Here is a 19,350-nt window from a genome sequence, read left to right as displayed (position 1 = left end):
TGATGGTATCTTATAAGGTCCTGGTAAGTTTTCACATTTTCAACTCAAGTGATTAGTTATAACAACAAGAGGCATATGAGCAACACTGATGAGGGAGGAGGATGGGAGGAGGTTTCACATACCTTTCCTGCTTCCACCAGTTCTGCAATATTATCCAAGTAAATGCCACTCGCCATGAAAAAGGCCCATCGATAATGAACTCCTTGACAAAAATGCTAAGAAAAACAAAGAAATGTCAAATACAGGAAAAGATTAAAGAATGACAGAAAATACATCTTGAGGAGAAAATATTAGGCAAAGCAGTTGCTATAATGAAACAAGCCCTGAGTATACAGAACAACCAACCATTCACATTGATATTTAATCATGCAGAATCCTTTATATCACCTTCAATTCAAGAAAAAGAACAAGTGGATGCACGAAATTTGTTCCCATAATGACACATACATCTCAGAGTTACCAATAATCTCTTAACTGCCAAATTCATCAAATTGGATATTTTCTCCTGTATTTTCATGATAGTGCTCTCATCATTCTCCTTTTACCTGTTCTAGGCCCTATGTTAGGAATACCTGAGTTCAAATACAGCTTGAGCCACTCAACAGCTGTGTGAACCTAGGCAAATCATTTAAGCACTGTCTGCCTCAGTTTCCTCACCTGTAAAATGGGGATTTTTATACTAGCACCTACCTCCCAGGGTTGTTGCAAGGCTCAAATGAGATAATAATTCTAAAGCACTTAGCACAACACTTGATACTTGATTCCTGTTGTATTACTCCTTCTTGGGCTTCTTTGCTGGATCATCATATATAGATCCACTCAACTGTGGGATCTATCTTGAGCTCTCTTCTTTTCTTCCCTCTACACACTATCTTTTAGTGAATTCATTAGTTCTCATTGGTTTGAATATTTCCATAGAGAAGAATCAAAACTATATATCCAGCCCTAATACCCTGAGCTGCAGTCTCACATCACTATCTGTTGTTGAATGTTACAAGAGAAAGGCCATTTCTCCTACATATCTCAGAATCAATATGTCTACAACTCATTATCTTTCCTCTAAAGCCACTGTTCTTTCCAGCTTCCTGATTTTTGACAAGGGTTCTGTAATTCTTCTAGTAATCCAGATTTGCAACCACCATCATCCACGATTCCTCATTTTCACTAACCTCATATCATGTTCATCATAGGTAATATTTACCCAGCACCTATTATATGCCAAACACTGTGCTAAGTTCTTTACAAATATTATCACTGATCCTCAAAACAACTCTGGGAGATAATTGCCATTAGTATTTCCATTTTACAGTTGAGGAAACTTGAAGTGGATACAGGTTAAGTAACTTGCCCAAGGTCACTGCGGTAGTAATTATCTGAGGCTGGATTTAAGCTCAGGCCTTCCTGACTCCAGGTCCAACACTCCATCTACTGAACCACCTCACCATTTATTTGTCAAGTTGTCAAGTCTTGTCAATTTTATCTTCAAATCTCTCATGTTCATTATTCCCTCTCCACTATCTTACTTCTGGCCCTGACTGCTGCTCCTCTGGACTACTACAAGAGCCTCCTAACTAGCTTCCCTGTGTCCAGTCTCTCCTCTCTCTAAACCTATCCTTCTGAGCTTTGCCAAAGTAATAGTACTAAATCCTAGGTCTAAATATGTGACTCTCCTGATAATAAACATTAGTGGTTGCCTATGACCTCTGGGACCAAATAGAAACTCTTCTGTTTGGCATTTAAAATTCTTTATAACTTGACTCCAAACTAACTTTCCAGACTTATTAAAAATATATCACCTTCCTTCACATATTCTGTGGTTCAAAATCAACCATCAGTCATTCAACAAATATCTACTTGGCCTTGGTAATCCACATACACACACACGACATTCTACCTGCTATCTCTGTGTCTTTATCATCTCTTCTAGAGCCCCTCTAAACCTGCACCTTATTTCTATCTTTTAGAGTCCCCACTTTACTTCAAAATTCAATTCAAATTTCACTTGCTATATGAAACAATTCTCACTCAAACTGCTGTGTATTACTTTGCATACACTTAAATGTGCACATATTGTTTGTTTCCTTGATGGACAGTAAACTCCTTTATTCATTTTCTGTCTTTATATCGCCAAGTGCCTGGCACTTAGTAAATGCATTGGACTGACTCAATTCTATACACAGGTTTTCATGTATTAAAGGGACCACAAATGAGAATTATAGGTTACTGGTTTGAATTTAGCCCTAAATCTACATTTAAAAAAAAATGTGTTTTCCAATTTAAAATTAGCATATGGAAAATAGAGTTTCACTGCTATTCTTAGGATGCAGAAATTTTCATCACAAAAACTTCAATTCCATTTGATAAGAATTAATACCTTCAAGATGAGTGTTTCTAGGGAAGGGGGAATGAATGGCTTCTCCTAATCATAACTCAATAATGGGCTAAAAATGTCTAAGGTATTATATATATGTCTAAAGTATTATACCTAAATAGTCATAAAGACTTTCCTAAATCAACTTTCATTTGTTGCCTACTATGTACTGAGCACAGTATATATATATATAAAACATATTCAGTTATATGACAGACCATCAACTTTTTAGAGCTAAAATCAGAACTGTTAAAAAAAAAGTTTAAAAAAATTATACATTTGAAATAACATAGAATTATTTTAACAAAACATTACAAGTTTTAAAGTGGGAAACATATCATAAATGACAGTCATCAACCACAATAATTTCACCCAAAAATATAAGAATGTGAATTAACTGCCACAACAAGGAATCTAAAAGAGCTCAGAAAGTAATTTAGTCAGCAAATAACTGTCTTACTTGACAGAAAGTTGGCTCCTTACATCTAGTTAACACCAGGTTAGAATATAAACTTGTTTGTAAACCTTACAAAAAAGGATGATAGAAGATTATAACCAGTTATTATCTCAAAGAACAGAGTGAAGTAAGGGAGTGAATCAGTTTAAAGAAAGCTATACAAGCTACCCAATTAAAGAAAATCACCCCAGGGACAGCCAAAGACAAAAATGAAAACTACAAACACAAGAACAATGGAAAAGATTTGTAAAAACCATTTTAACAAATTGTATTTTCTATGAAGGGTGATGGAAATCATATTTAGACCATAATATCAGGCTCATACATGTTTACAGGGGAGACAGAAATGGTGCTAAAGAGAACAAAGATGTTGAGAAAATAAGAAGGATGGGAAGTTATCAAAGTTGTGGGGAAAATAAAATCTCAGACCTGAGAATTAAGTGACTTAGTCACATAACCAGTAGGTGTCAGAGGTGAGACTTGAACTTCAAGTTTGCTCCAGTCATGGAGCAAATGCTGTCCTGGTTCTCAAGAAATGAACAAGGATTTCACATATTAGAACTTATACTGAACTGCTTACTGTCACAGGGAAGAGAGAATGCAGTAGAAGGAAATTTAAAAAAAAAAAAATTAATATCAAAAATTGTCTTAAATACAATTTAGAATAAAATATTTTTTTAAAAAAGGAAAAAAAAGCAATGAATAAAGGGGGAATCTCCAAACAATGGGTCACTGAACCTGATTTAGATTCCTGACAAAATTCTTATTTATACTGTTTTCTCCTTAGAGGCTAGAAATAGGAACAGTGGGTTAAAGCTGCAGAAAACAGATTTAGCTTCAAGAAAAAAAGTCTCCCCAGAGAGAGACCCCCCCAAAATGGGTTCCCTATCACTAAAAGTACTTGAGCAGAAGCTAACTGACACTTTCTGGGGTTGTTATGAAATGAATTTCTGTGCAGACACAAGTCTTAAGGTTTTTCCATATATGAAATTCTATGGGCAAATATACCTCTAAGATTGTCCTGAGAAACTGAGGTTTGATTTTTGTCTAAGAGCCCTTAAAAACCAACTGAGAAAAGAGGTATTGTGTCACTGTCATGTTTTGGTAATTCCTTAATGCACATCATTCTCACAAAGTGGAAGTTTGATATAGAAAGTAGCAGAACTTCTTGAATATTTTTTCCAGATGTTTGCAAGGATTCTTTTTCCTTTTCTTCTCCTACAGTTAAGGGAGGGGGAATGAAAGAGTGCAAAGCGATGGAATTAGAAAAGTCCTGGGGAATTACAATGAAGTTTTAACTGTATGTATTTTCCACATGACATAAGAAATTACTTAAAAGTGTTTCCCCTGTGAGAGATTATTGCTATTGGCTTTCAAATAAAGGGGAGGAAAAAACAAATTAAAGAAAGCAGTATTTGTTTGGCTCTCAGCAGAAGGCTTTGAAGGTGGGCATGGCAAGTGGCCAAGCTTTTTTTCAACAGTGAAAGCATACAGAAAGTTGACTTTTTGACTTAAGCACTTGTAAGGACTTCTAGGCTGTGTAAAGGTATGGAAAGAGAAGAAAAAAAGGAAAAGAGGGACATCCTTCTTCCACATATACACAAATGTCTTCTAGGTAGGGTTATGTACTGTTTGTGGCTAGGTAAGTGAACTAAGGAAAAAAATAAAGAATCTCTTAGATTTTTCAGTCTTTAGCATCTATGTCTTCCTCACGAGAGTGGAGAAGAAGTGTCTTCTTTTATATCTTGTTTCTATTTCTTCTAAGTCAAAAGTGATTGTCATTAGTACTTTGGTTTAAAGCATTATGCCAACAAGACTAGAGTCATGAGTTCAAGTCTCTTGGGAATCAGTAAGCTTCTAGAGAGAAGAGTTATCTTGTTTCTTTCTGTCATCTCGGAAGTGGCTTTGCTGTTGGCAGGGGCCTCGACAAGAGAATGTGGATGCATCAGCACATAAACCCAGTACAGAGAAAAAAAGGCAAGGTATAAGCCCTACAGTGGGTCAGTCCTGTCACACTGGGACAGTATGGACTCTGCACAGGGAAGAGAGGCAGAAAATTGTAAGATAAAGGCAAAGAAGAAAGAATAATTTCTTACTTAGAAGCGGCAAAGAAGACATAAAGAAGTTGACTGAGCTTTGGAAGTCACAAACTAAGCATCAGATGCCTTGAGAGTCTGAAAAACATTGCCCTCCTACCTTTAGTGCCTTAGATCCCATGGTAAATCCTGTTTGTACCATTCCATCTGCTATTCCAAGGTGGTCTATATTTAGCAAAAAAGGGGTGACCAGGGTCACATATGTGGCACCTGACCATTTCTTGAGATATTTTGGAGCCCAGTCTTCAGTGCCTCCACCAACATTATCTAGGACAAAATCAAACCTAGAGAGAAGAAAACCAATTAAGTGTGGTAAATCTTTATTCTGAAGGGTGGGACAAAGACACAAGTTAAGAATACAACAACATTTCTATAACCAAGGAATAGAAAACAACATGATGGGTTTTGTCACATCTACTTCAGTAACATCTAACACATCTGCTATAGTTTTGATATCCAGTCTCTATTGAATATTCAATATAAAGGGAAAAGTTTTATGTATGTGCTGGCCACTTCTTGTATTATTTCATTTCTTAACTTAATGATATTTCATTTCTTTTTTATTTATTTAATTTTTTATTATAGCTTTTTATTTACAAGTTATATGCATGGGTAATTTTACAGCATTGACAATTGCCAGATCTTTTGTTCCAATTTTTCCCCTCCTTCTCCCCCATCTCCTCCCCCCGATGGCAGGACCGATACATGTTAAATATGTTAAAGTATAAATTAAATACAATATAAGTATACATGTCCATACAGTTATTTTGCTGTACAAAAAGAATCGGAATTTGAAATAGTGTGCAATTAGCCTGTGAAGGAAATCAAAAATGCAAGCAGACAAAAATAGAGGGATTGGAGAGTCTATGTAGTGGTTCATACTCATTTCCCAGAGTTCTTTCGCTGGGTGTAGCTGGTTCAATTCATTACTGCTCTATTGGAACTGATTTGGTTCATCTCATTGCTGAGGATGGCCAGGTCCATCAGAATTGATCATTATATATTATTGTTGAAGTATATAATGATCTCCTGGCCCTGCTCATTTCACTCAGCCTCAGTTCATGTAAGTCTTTCCAGGCCTTTCTGAAATCATCCTGTTGGTCATTTCTTACTGAACAATAATATTCCATAATATTCATATACCACAATTTTTCAGCCATTCTCCAATTGATGGACATCCACTCAGTTTCCAGTTTCTGACCACTACAAACAGGGCTGCTACAAGCATTCTTGCACATGCAGGTCCCTTTCCCTTCTTTAAGCTTTCTTTGGGATATAAGCCCAGTAGTAACACTGTTGGATCAAAGGGTATGCACAGTTTGATAACTATTTTTTGAACATAGTTCCAAATCGCTTTCCATAATGGCTGGATGTGTTCACAATTCCACCAACCATGTATCAGTGTCCCAGTTTTCCCACATCCCCTCCAACATTCTGAATTATCTTTCCCTGGCATTCTAACCAATTTGACAGGTGTGTAGTGGTATCTCAGAGTTGTCTTAATTTGCATTTCTCTGAGCATCTTTTCATATGGCTAGAAAATAGTTTCAATTTCTTCGTCTGAGAATTGTCTGTTCAATGATATTTCATTTCTAATAAAATTAAAAATGGTTTTAGTTTTGGAAACAATAACCAAGGGTGCTGCTATTCACCTGGAGGAAACTCTAGTCACTTTCTAATACACACAAGACAGATTTCCATTCTCAAATGTAATTTGACCATTGTCTTCCCTTCTAGTATTTGCTAATAAAATATGACTTCCTGACTTTCTTTAAATGAGGTATTTTGTATGGCTTCATGTAAAACATCACTAGGAAGTCCAAGTACCACTCCACGATAACTGAGGTGCTTCATTATCCCCAAAGTATGTTGTCTCACCATATGCACATATTCTGTGTTTTTTTTAATATTTTATTTAAATATTGAAAATATTAACAGTGAAATCTTTGAAGTAGTCTACAGATACTTAATATCAAATATTTAGAACTGGAAGAATCTCAGAGGCCTAGTCAAAATTCCCTAACTTTTACAGATAAGGAAACCGAGGCCCAAGACTCTTGGATCTTGTCCAGGATTACTCAGGTAATAAACCCCAAAGTAGAATCTGAATTCAAATCCTCCATACTTCAAAGCATTTTCTACCAAACCATGTCATCTTAATTTTATCCAACCAGGAATAAGTTTTCTAAATTAAATTAAAAGGTACATATAGCTCATAATCAGTTCTTCATCATTGAGTTGGAAAAGAATACTGGATTTGGACTCAAAACACCTGAGTCTGAATCCCAGTTCTACTACCTGCTACCTATATGAAGAAAAAGTCCCTTCCCCAATCTGGGTCTTAGTTCCTTCAAATGCAAAGTTGAATTAAATGACCTATAAAGGCCTGTCCAGAGCATAAGTCCAAACAAGGCACCTGGTGTGTATCCAATATAAACGGCCTTGCCCACTTCACTGAATAAAAGGAAGATCACACCACCATTCCATAGAGCTACAAAGATTATAAGAGCATGGGTTTAGAGCTGAATGAACCTCCAGGCTGTCTTCCCCTACTGTCATTTTACAGATGAGGGGAGATACAGAAGTCCAAGGAAGTTAAATGTTTGGAACAAAGTCACACAAGTAGTGAGTGGTAGAAACAGGATTCAAAACTCTGTTCTTTGTCTTCAAGTCAGTATTCTTTCCCAACAGACTTCAAAAGATATCTATAAGCAGACTGCCATGCTTATTGTTTAAAAAGAAAACAAGAGGGACAGCTAGGTGGCCCAGTGGATAAACCACCAGTCCTGAAGTCAGAAGGATCTGAGTTCAAATCGACACTTAACACTTCCAAGCTGTGTGATCCTGAGCAAGTCACTTAACCCCAATTGCCTCAACAAAAAAATAAAAAGAAAAGAAAAGAAAACAAGATAAAAATTTCTTTTTTATAAATCATTTTCCCTTCCCAGCTTCATCAAATGATGAAATCAGATTGTGGATTCTTGAAACCTATGACCGATTCTGCATAATAACTTAAATCACTGTATGGTTCAGTAGAAAAGGTGGTGAACAAAGGTTAATGGATATTGAGCTTTGTGAATTGCAGTGTAGTTAGACTAATGTTCCCAAAGTTGGGGAAGGAGCTGGTCACTTGTTAATTTCTTAAAAGTAATATTTTCTGGAAATTATTTCATCGTCTTAAAAAATAATTTATGTTAGAGTCACATATCAAGTAAATGTAGATGGGCTATCAACCTGGGGCAGTCGCACTTATCTTAGTCCAAAGCTGCTTTCTCAAGGGTCCTAAAACAGGATTGTCCATGAGAATGGGCAGCTCAGTCTAATCACTATTTAGGGTACTAATACAGCAACTGGGACTACAATTGTTTTCACAGACTCACACTCTTGGCTTCACATTCCTGCATCCTGCTAGATCTAGGCTGAGGCAAATGATTAACAGAAGCCACCTTAGCATGGGCTTCAAGGAAGCCTGTTCCTCTATCTTCTTAGATCGTGCTAAGGTGGGATCTGTCATTCCTAGTCAATTTTAACAGCTGAAATGATATTAAAGAATATGCAGTAACCTGTATTTTGCCCTTGTTCCCTACGGCCCAGGGAAGCTGACTGACAGTTGAGAAATTCTATGTGTGTAGTCTCCTACCTTATAACACGAACTCCTTGTGTACAAGGCCTGTCTTCCTTTTTTGTTTACATCTCCAGGTGCTTTGTACAAAGTAAGCACTTGGTAAAAACAGCTGGGTGATTCAGTAGATAAAATGCTGTACCTGGAGTCAGGTTCCCAAGGTCAAGGCACTTGCTATCCACATGATCCTGGATGAGTCACTTAAACTCATTTGCCTCAGTTTCCTCAATTGTAAAATTGTACCACTCAATTGTAAAACGAGTCAGGGAAGGAAATGGCAAATCACTCCAGTGTCTTTACCAAGAAAACCCCAATTGGGATCACAAAGAGCTAGATGGGACGGAAAAAGGATTGAATTTAAATGCTTTGTTTGTGCATTCATTCATCTATGCCTACTTCCAAGGACACCAGAATTGGTGACAATACTTCAAACCAGCAACTTAGACCCTACAGCAGTCTGGCTCTCCAAACCATGACAAGTGAGGTATCCAACTAACCTACCACCCAGTTCCATCTGAAGCAGCCTATGATAGTAATTAAGGGACTGTAATACACATTTCTATTGGTTCTGTTTCCTTGGAAAAGTGAGACAATTCAGTATCAGAAGCAGAGAGGGATAATGGACAGTATGTTGGACTTGGAAAGAGAAGACTCAACTTCAAATTCCATCACCAATAATTAATGTGACCATGTCACCAATAATTTGTGACTGTGAGCAAGAAGCTCAACCTGAGTCTGTTTCTCCAGCTTCAAAATGGGATTAATAGTAACAATAGTACCTACAGAGCTGTTATAAGATTTCAACAAAATGAGTTATATAAAGCAATTTGCAAGTTATAAGTGCTATATAATTGTCTATTTATTATAATTGTACTACATCCCTCAAAGAATTGAAGAAAGCAATGTGAGCCATGAAGTGCAAAAGAATCACAAATTATAAAAATAATAATAATAATAATAAGAAATAATATGGCACATGCCAAATCAAGAACAGAAAGATTCTTGTGTTTATATTCCCATTTTAAGTGCAATAAGAGTTGGTGATTTTCATCCCAAGAGCAAAATTTAGAAAAAGGAAACCCTTTGACCTAGCAGTTAATACAAATATTACTACCCTAGAAATGCTCGATCCATTATCTTGGCTTAAATCTTGCCTTGGGAAGCTACTGACCTCAAAACATTCACAGAAATTGCTTCTTTCAAGGCCAGCTGAGTGGGGAGGGATTATATCTACCTCTACTGTCTAGGCTCTGCTTGGTAAATATCAAGCAAACACACAAGACTTCAATTTAGGCAAGCACAGAGCTCTGGCAACTCTCCATGTTGCCATTTAAACATTGATCCTCCTTTTGTTTCTGTTGTGGCCTTATTATATCAAATCACTGGGGAGAAAGGAGGAAGGAAATATGCATTTAAGAAGCACCTATTTATTATGTTCCAGGCATTGTGCTAAACACTTTACAAATATCAGCTCGTTTGATTCTCACAAATTTATCCCTGCAAAGCAGGTGCTATTATTATGCCCGCTTAACAGTTAAGCAGACAGCTAGTAAATGTCACAACTGGATTACCACTCAGTTCTTCCTGATTTCAGGCCTGGCACTCTAACTACTAAGCCCCCTGAATGGATGCAGGAAAAAAAAAGGAAAAAGTTATGGTGCTGACCATGTGTTATATTAAATGATATTACCCAATGGAATGCCCAGATCCAATGGACAATGGAAGTCAAAGAACAGAATTCAGAGCTAATCTTATGCACCCTCTTCTCAAAAACTAGCCACAGTATAATGACTTTGGAAAGGATGACTGAAAAGCATGAGAAAAATCAAATATCACCAGCAATTATGTAGATACCACATAGATGGCTAGTTAGATAGATATCTAACTAAATTGCTTTAGACTACTGTAAACTACTATAAATTATTATAAGATATTGTAAGATAGTATAGGATATTATAGGATATAAAAATATATCATCACAAATCATTTGTAGAAACTAAATGAACATACCATCTTTTAAACCAAAAACTTGGTTTACTAATTTTATAAGTTTTCAAAAAAAATTTAATATTGACATAGTATACAAATTAAAATTGGGACCAAAGACTATTTTTTAGTTTGTGTAGCTTAACCTAAAGCAAAGCACTGAAAATGCTTCGATGGACTTTAACAAGTCCCATAATCACATTAGACTTACACATGCAAGTTTCTGCAGCCCAGTAAGAAGGCCCTTAAAATTCATTCAAGTTGGTGAGCAGGCACACTCCCATAAGCAGCCCATGACACCTTGCTCAACCACAGCCCCATGGGATATAGCAGTGACTAACACTGAGCTATAAACGAAAGTTTGACTAAGTCATGATAAAAAGGGTCAGTACATCTCATGCCAGCCACCGTGGTCGTAGGGGCGTAGTGTGTTTAAGCAATAAATCCAATGAGGTTGAAACTTAACTATACTGTAATATGTCCTAGTTGATATTAAAATACACAACTAATGGTGATTTTACCTTGCTGAAGACCCTAAAGCTAAGACACAACTGGGATTAGATACTCCACTATGCTTAGCCATAAATCTAGGTAATTAAAAAACAAATACCCAGGTAATTACTCACCAGAGAACTTACTAGCCACTGCTTAAAACTCAAAGGATTTGGGGGTGCCCTAAACGCCCCTAGAGGAGCCTGTTCTATAGTTGATAAACCCTGATACAACACCTTATCCCTTCTCGCTAACTCAGTCTATATACTGCCATCATCGGGAGAGAAGCAATGGGCTACATTTTCTATCCTAGAATATAACGAATCCATTGAAACAAAGATATGAAGGAGAATTTAGTAGTAAATTAAGGATAGAGAGCTTAATTGAAATAGGCACTAGGGTGTGCACATACACCGCCCATTACCCTCTTCTACACAAAGTACTAACTACAAAGTACAAAATATCTAATAATACTACATCATAAAAAGGAGAAAAATTGTAACATGGTAAGTGTATTACTGGAAGGTGCATTTGGATTATCAAAATGTAGCTTAAATAAAGCATTTATCTTACAGCTAAAAGATTTCAGCTAATTCTGACCATTTTGAGCAAACCCAATTCCTACATCTAAACAACTCAATTATCTGCTCCACACTTCAAAACATTTAATCATCTTAGTATAGGTGATAGAACAGATAAACTACAGGCACGCTAACAATAGTACTGCAAGGGAAATTTGAAGTATACTTAGTCTTAAGCAACAAAAAGCAAAGATTAAACCTTATACCTTTTGCATAATGATTTAACCAGTCAACCCAGGCAAAAAAAATTTAAGCCCATCTTCCTGAAATTAAGTGAGCTATTGTAGAACACTTTCAGAAGGAACTCATCTATGTGGCAAAATAGTGAGAAGACTTTACAATAGAGTGAAAATCCCATCAAATTTAAGGATAGTTGGTTGTCCAAAAAAAGTTCAACTTTAAATTTAATTCAAGTACTATCAAACACAACTTAAATTTAAATGCTACTCAAAAGGGGGACAACTCTTTTGACACGTAAACAAACTTTTTTAGAGGACAGTGAAAAGTACAAAAATATTGTAGGCCTAAAGGCAGCCACCAATTAAGAAAGCTTAAAGCTCAAACTTACTTAACATTTAATTCCAACAATTCATCAAAATCCCTATATTCAATATTGGACAATTCTATTGATATATAGAAGACAGAATGCTAATATTAGCAACATAAATTCATATTCTCTTTGCATAAGCTTATATTCAGCTCGGAAGAACCAGTGATAATTAACAAACAGTCATATCCACACACGAGTAACCTATTATACTCATTGTTAATCCAACAGAGGTGTGCATTAAGGAAAGATTAAAAGGAATAAAAGGAAGGGCACACAAAACCCCACCTGCTTACCAAAAACATCACCTCTAGCAATTATCAATATTAGAGCCACTGCCTGCCCGGTGAGTTATAACTTTAACAGCTACGGTGCCCTGACTGTGCAAAAGTAGCATGTGGGAATACTAATACAAAACGAGAAGACCTTGTGGAGCTTAAGACACATAACTCAACACATACTCTTTAAAACCTAGTGGTACAAACTGTATAATGCACTGAGTTATAATCTTTGGTTGGGGTGACCTCAGAGCATAAAACAAAACAACCTCTGAATGATTATACATATATATAATTTAGATATTATGTATATATAGAGAGAGACAAAATATAGCATGTCTATCTATATGTATATATCTATACATATATATGTACATATCTATATATCTCATAGATAGATATCTTTATTTATCTATGATATATAGATATATCAAATGAGAAACACATCTAAAATAGTAAAAACAGCAAACAAACTAAACTGACTTCTAATGATACAAAGGGGGTTTCTTTATGGAGACACTTCTCTAAAGCTATAACTACAGACCAGAGTGATACTTGGTCCCCAAACCACCCTGGACACAGGCCACCATGCTGTCAGCCCAAGGCCTCATCTCCCCTCTCCCAGTAAATGTGCCCGTACGTACAGTTTCAAGGACTTCAACTGTTCCTCCACATTTCCAGATTTGTAATCAATTACATCATCTGCTCCAAGCTTCTTTACTAGGTCAGCAGCATCCCCAGAACAAACTGCTGTCACGTGGGCGCCCCATGCTTTCAATAACTAGAAAATAATTTTTTTAAAGGAAATAATTTTTAGAGATTGGAAATGAGTAAACACATATCATCTTAATCTCCAGAGGACATTAAGAGCCTAGCTCTCAAGAGAACTAAGGAAGGCACCTGTGAGAGAAGCAAAAAAAACTCAAAAAAACCTCAAGTTCATTCACTAAGAAAACCTCACAAAACACATCTCATTTTTATACTACTTGCTGACTCACTGTCAGAAAAAAACAAACCAAAAACTGTTAACTAATACTTGGAAGGAAATATTCCATGTTATTTTCCACTAGAGAGGTAGTGCAGAGCAGTGGATAGAGAATTGGTCCCAGTAACCTAGAAAGACCTAGGTTAATTCTGTCTCTGATACACAATTATCGTGTGGGCAGGTAGCTAGCAAAAGCTAATCTACACTGACAGAAGGAATGTCCTTTTCAGTAATTCACTTTCCCAGTGAAATCTTAGATCTGGTCTAACAAGGTGAAAATGAAGGCATTTCCCTTAACCTAAGATATACAAAGCCTCCACCTCAGTGATGGGTTCTAATCTAAGACTCACAATGTGAAAAGCCCAACCTTTGATATACATATATATATTGGCTATGTGTGCTCCTGGGCAAAGAGTTTAAACCTCTCAGGGCTTCAAGCTACTCTCCGATTATAAATGGCAGAACATTTGCTGGTCTACCATAGCAGGATGGTTTCTTCACCAGCTATTCTTTTCTACACTAATAAAATTATAGACCTGAATCCCTCCAAAAATTTTTTTCATTAATAAAAGCAATGACCACTGGGATTTCTCTAACACTCTAAAGTTTATATTGCTTTTTACATTTATCGTCCCTTTAAATTTGACCTTGCTGGCATGTATGTATCCTAACTCCGACATTGCTCTAACACTTCTGTACTTCTCTTCACTGAGGGGTGACTTCCTAGGGATAGCTCTCTCAGGGACTTTTTGTCTTGTTATATAGTAATTAATGAGGAGGGGTTTGTCCTCTAGGTATTTAGCTCGTCATTTACTGGAATAAGAAGACTTTCTAAAGATTTAGTGAGAAAAATTTGTGGTTTAATGTAATAGAGAAGATCATAGATTTAGATCTAAAAGGGTCCTCAGAGATTATCTAGAGAAAAGATTTGAACCTATATTTTCTTATTCCAAATCTGTATGACAATGCCCCTCCTAAGGTACATCAGCTCATTAAGCTGACCAGTTCCTATGTACATAGAGCAGTAATTTTTTATCAGAAATTTGTGGACAGATTTTAGGGGATCTGTGAAGCTAAATGGGAGAAATTTTTCATCTTTATTTTCATTAACCTCAAAGTGAAATTTAGCATTTCCCTTAATTATGATTTGCAACAGAATAATATTAAGATTTATCAGATTGACACAAAAAAGATCAAGAATCCCCTAGCTTTAAGAGTAAGCAACAGTTCAGAATTAGCATTAAACAGAAATATGAGTCAAATTCTAATTCTGTCAAAATTAAATGGCAAGAATATTCCAGAAAATGGCTACATATTTTTCCCCCCTAATCAATTCCCTAGTTAAAATACCTTTCAATTTTCCTAAAGCTATGTAATTAGGACTATTTGAAGATTATCTCCTACTGCTGATAACTATGGCAAGATACATTCGGTCTCATGATAACTAAAATTCAGATGTTAACCCTGGCTGTTCATGAACCGTTTTACTATTATAGCTTATACAGTCACAAAAAAGAACTTTGAAACCCCATGAAAACTTCTCTCATCTCATTCAACCTTGCCCTACACCTACTTTCTCCAAGCAATAAAGGCCCTATGTTTATATCCTGACAATCTAAAATAATAATAATAATAATAATAATTCAAAGGTGAAATCATCTAAAATGTATTTTGTTCAAGAGCCAAAGCCAAAAAGCAGCTTGAGTATAATGGCATATTGCTTTCAAAAGCAATCCCCAATTAGATGCAAATGTGTTAAGAATGTATTCTAGGATGAATAGCTCATTAGTGACCATCACTTCACCAATATTAAAATAAACCTGAAACTTTCAAGAAAAAAAGGAAATTGCTTTCTAAGCACCTACTTACATTAATTTTATACATGTGCACACAGAGATCTACTTGAGGAGGGAGGGAGAGAGTACATAGGAGCATGTGAGACCATATGAGAGAGAGCATGAGAACATTAAATCATTAGGAATTTTTATAACATAGGGTGAAACAATTCAATAAATTTTTGGGCCCTTAAGAATTTAACAGTTTTAATACCCAAAGGGCTATAAAACTGTGCATACCCTTTGACCCAACAGTGCCACCACTGGCTCTGTATCCAAAGAAAAATTATAAAAGAGGGAAAAGGACCCACATGTGTTTGTAATTGCTCTTTTTGTGGTAGCAAAGAACTGGAAAATGAGTAGATACACATCAATCGGGGAATGGCAGAATAAGTTGTGGTATATGAAAGGAATTGAATATTATTGTCCTATAAAAAATAATGAATAGTCTGCTTTTAGAAAGGCCTAAAAAGATTTACATGAACTGGTGCTAAGTGAAACAAGCAGAACCAGAAATATTTTGTACATAGTTATAGGTTATGTAATGTTCAACCATGAAAGACTTGATTCTTCTCACTGATTCAGTGATCCAAGGCAATTTCAATAAATTTTGGATATCAAACGTTATCTGCATACAGAAAGAGATCTATGGATACTGAATGTAAATCAACACATGCTATGTTTATTTCTTTTTTTTTTGTCTCTCCTCTCCACTCCACCCCCCCCCACCCCCCACTCCCATGGTTTTTCCCTTTGGTTTAGATTTTTTTTCTCCCAACATGATTTATAAATAAATGTGTTTTTTAAAAGTTAATATGCATGTATAACCAGAAAAAAATATAACAATAAAGGAAAAAAGGGAAAAAAAGAATTTAACAGTTTTTCTTCTACTTGGACTTTCATTTACACACACACACACACACACACACGTTAAAAGATTTAAACAATGATTTTAACACTAGGAGTTTTTCTACTAAATTTTTATATCTTTCCTTCCTTTCTAGTCCTTTTCTTTTCTAGTTTCTTTTCCCCCATTTGTGACTTGAGTGAAGAAAAGCACCTGGAAATGTTAAGATACTTCACACTAATAAATTTTTCTCCTTGAATAATCATACTAGGAAGAGGGGATAATGTGTTACATTCCCCTTCTTTTCTGGGTTCTATAGGATGTTTATACAATGCAGATTAAATACATTACAAGGTAAATATAATCCTTTACCTGTGTAGCAAAGGTACCAATTCCACCTGAAGCTCCCAAAATTAAAACACTGTAATACAAAAGAAATTACAATCATCAATAAAACATTCAAGAAAAAAAAAGTCAATTAATTAGTAAACTAATAATAATATTTTACTGCTATTGAATCAGATACTCTTACCTCACTAAATTACTCCCCAACAATTTGATAATTTTGTAAGGAGCACTATTTTAAGATTATTAGGGTTTACTGAACTAGGTACAAGTTACCAAAAGACACGGCTGATTTTAAAGATCTGATTCAAGTTCAAAAAAACCCAACCTGAATCACAGGTTAGAAGCTGTACTTGTGGCTACCAACTTGAAGGAAAGGGAGCAAAGTTGTATTTGAAAGTTACACACTGGAGGTCCCTAAGACATAGATCAAAAGCTATTAATACCAACTTTGAATTAGCTATTTACTCTGAAACAAGAAATATCAGTAGCTGTTTTGGAATCAAAGCAATTTCTCTTCCAAATATTTTTAGAATGATTTAATTTCAAAGAATTTCAGAATTTTAACATTGGACCATAGAAATCATCTACTGTTTACCCTCATTGTAGAAATAAGAAAAGTGAGAGAGGCAACTGGCTTGCCATGGTCACACAATTTTATCACGTTTCTATGAAAGAGAAAAACATTAAATCTATCTTACAAATAAATATAAAAACATATCCACATTATATTAAAAAAAAAAAAAGTCACTACACATCTTTGATTCTGTAATCCTAACTAGGCACATATCCAAGAAGACTGAAGAGGAGAAAATCTCACATCACATATTACAAGAATACATATTGTGGCACTTGTTGTAATAACAAAGAACTGAAAGGAAAGTGGGTACCCATTTATTGGGGAGAGGCTAACAAAATGTGGCTTATGAAAGTAATGGAATATTATAATATGAGCAATTTGGAGAAATTTGGGAAGACTCATAAAACTGACACAAAACAAAAGAAGCAGAAGCAGAAAAATTACTGGCATGATCACCATAATAATGAAAAGAAAAAGAACAATGAAAGACATCAGAGCTTTAATGAATGCAGTGCTCAACCCTGACTGCAGAGAACTAATGGTAAAGCATGAAATGTAATGGCCACAGGGGTAAAATGAAGTCTAAATTTTTTGATGCGAACAATATTGTACATACTTGTTGAAAGAAAGATTTCTATGGGGAAAGGATGGGTAGTAGGAAGAGTCAATAAAGTGACAATAATGTAGGGAAAAAAAGGATCAACTATATAATTTTAAAATATCCACATAAGGGCAGCTAGGTGGCGCGATAGAGCACAAGCCTTGAAGTCAAGAGGACCTGTGTTCAAATATGATATCACATCACACTTCCTAGCTATGTGACCCTAGGCAAGTCACTTAATCCCAATTGCCTCAGCAAAAAACAAAACAAAACAAAACAAAAAAGCCACACATATAATAGATTAGGTTCACATGACAAAATAGTCAATAACTATAGCAATCTAGTATTTGACAAACCCAAAGACCCCAGCTTTTGGGATAAGAATTTACTATTTGACATAAACTGCTGGGAAAACTGGAAACTAATATGGCAGAAACTAGGCAATGACCCACATTTAACACTGTACACCAAGATAAGATGAAAATGGGTTCATGATTTAGGCATAAAGAATGAGATTATAAATAAATTAGAGGAACATAGGATAGTTTACCTCTCAGACTTGTGGAGGAGGAAGGAATTTGTGACCAAAGAAGAACTAGAGATCATTATTGATCACAAAATAGAAATTTTTGATTATATCAAGTTAAAAAGCAAACAAGATTAGAAGGGAAGCAACAAACTGGGAAAACATTTTTACAGTTAAAGGTTCTGATAAAGGCCTCATTTCTAAAATATATAGAGAATTGACTCTGAAAGAAACACTGAAACAGTGAAAGAACACTGGGAAATGAGTGTGGACCACAATATAACATTTGCATTCTTTCTGTTGTTGTTTGCTTGCATTTTTGTTTTTCTTCCTAGGTTATTTTTACCTTCTTTCTAAATCTGATTTTTCTTGTGCAATAAGATAACTGTATAAATATGTATACATATATTCCATTTAACATATACTTTAACATGTTTAACAGCAAGGGACTACCTGCCATCTAGAGGAGGGGATGGAGGGAAGGAGGGGAGAAGTTGGAACAGAAGCTTTTGCAAGAGTCAATGTTGAAAAATTACCCATGCATATGTTTTGTCAATAAAAAGCTATAATAATAAAAAAGAAATCCACATATGAAAATATTTTAAATACTGGCTAGCTCTTTTCCACAGGAGATGCAATTAAATGAAATTAGTGTGCTTTGTATATCAGACCCATCTCTTTCTTCATTTTATCGCCTAGTCCCTACTCCTCTAGTCCTACCTTCTACTCCAACCAGTATGGTCTACTCACTATTTCCTAATTACATGAGAATCACAGATTCCTTTTCCCTTTTCCTTTTCTTACCTCAACTAATCAGGAAGTCCTCTCTTTCCTGTGTCTTTAAGATCATTAGGATTTACTGGACTGGGTACAGTTACTAAAACACACTGTTGATTTTATAGCTCAACCTAAATCACAGTGTGAGCTGTTAGAAACAGCATTTGCAGCTCCCAGTGTGCTTAAAAGTTACATTCCCCCCACCCCAATCATAAATATTAAACTTAAACATAAATTTAAGGTAAATTCTTGAACTCCTAGACTGTGATAGGAAATGACATGGTACTCAAATTTCATAGTATGTAGAGGTAAGTCATGAAATACAGCAACAGGACATCTGATGCTAATGATTCATCACAATATTTTCCTGGAATAGATTAGAAAACCCATTCTACATTTATCCTCACTTTACAAATGATGTAGA

The 19,350-nt window shown here is 35.5% G+C and overlaps 1 protein-coding gene across 2 annotated transcripts in view; it reads right to left on the bottom strand.

Moving 5' to 3' along the window:
• The window catches only part of RTN4IP1 (reticulon 4 interacting protein 1), an 88,807-nt gene that overhangs the window by 41,132 nt on the left and 28,325 nt on the right, over nucleotides 1-19,350 (bottom strand). For both annotated transcript variants that reach the window (XM_031964465.1, XM_031964466.1), the window contains exons 5-8: nucleotides 16,470-16,518; nucleotides 13,075-13,211; nucleotides 5,025-5,208; nucleotides 123-215 (exon numbers count right to left, since the gene is read on the bottom strand). In XM_031964465.1, the coding sequence (XP_031820325.1) occupies nucleotides 123-215; nucleotides 5,025-5,208; nucleotides 13,075-13,211; nucleotides 16,470-16,518 (463 nt within the window). The remainder of the gene's footprint in view (nucleotides 1-122; nucleotides 216-5,024; nucleotides 5,209-13,074; nucleotides 13,212-16,469; nucleotides 16,519-19,350) is intronic.

This window comes from Sarcophilus harrisii, chromosome 4, assembly GCF_902635505.1.
Source record: "Sarcophilus harrisii chromosome 4, mSarHar1.11, whole genome shotgun sequence".
NCBI classification, from domain to species: Eukaryota; Metazoa; Chordata; class Mammalia; order Dasyuromorphia; family Dasyuridae; genus Sarcophilus; species Sarcophilus harrisii.
The sequence above is the reverse complement of the archived record's forward strand: the minus strand, read 5'-3'. Positions and strand labels throughout refer to the sequence as shown.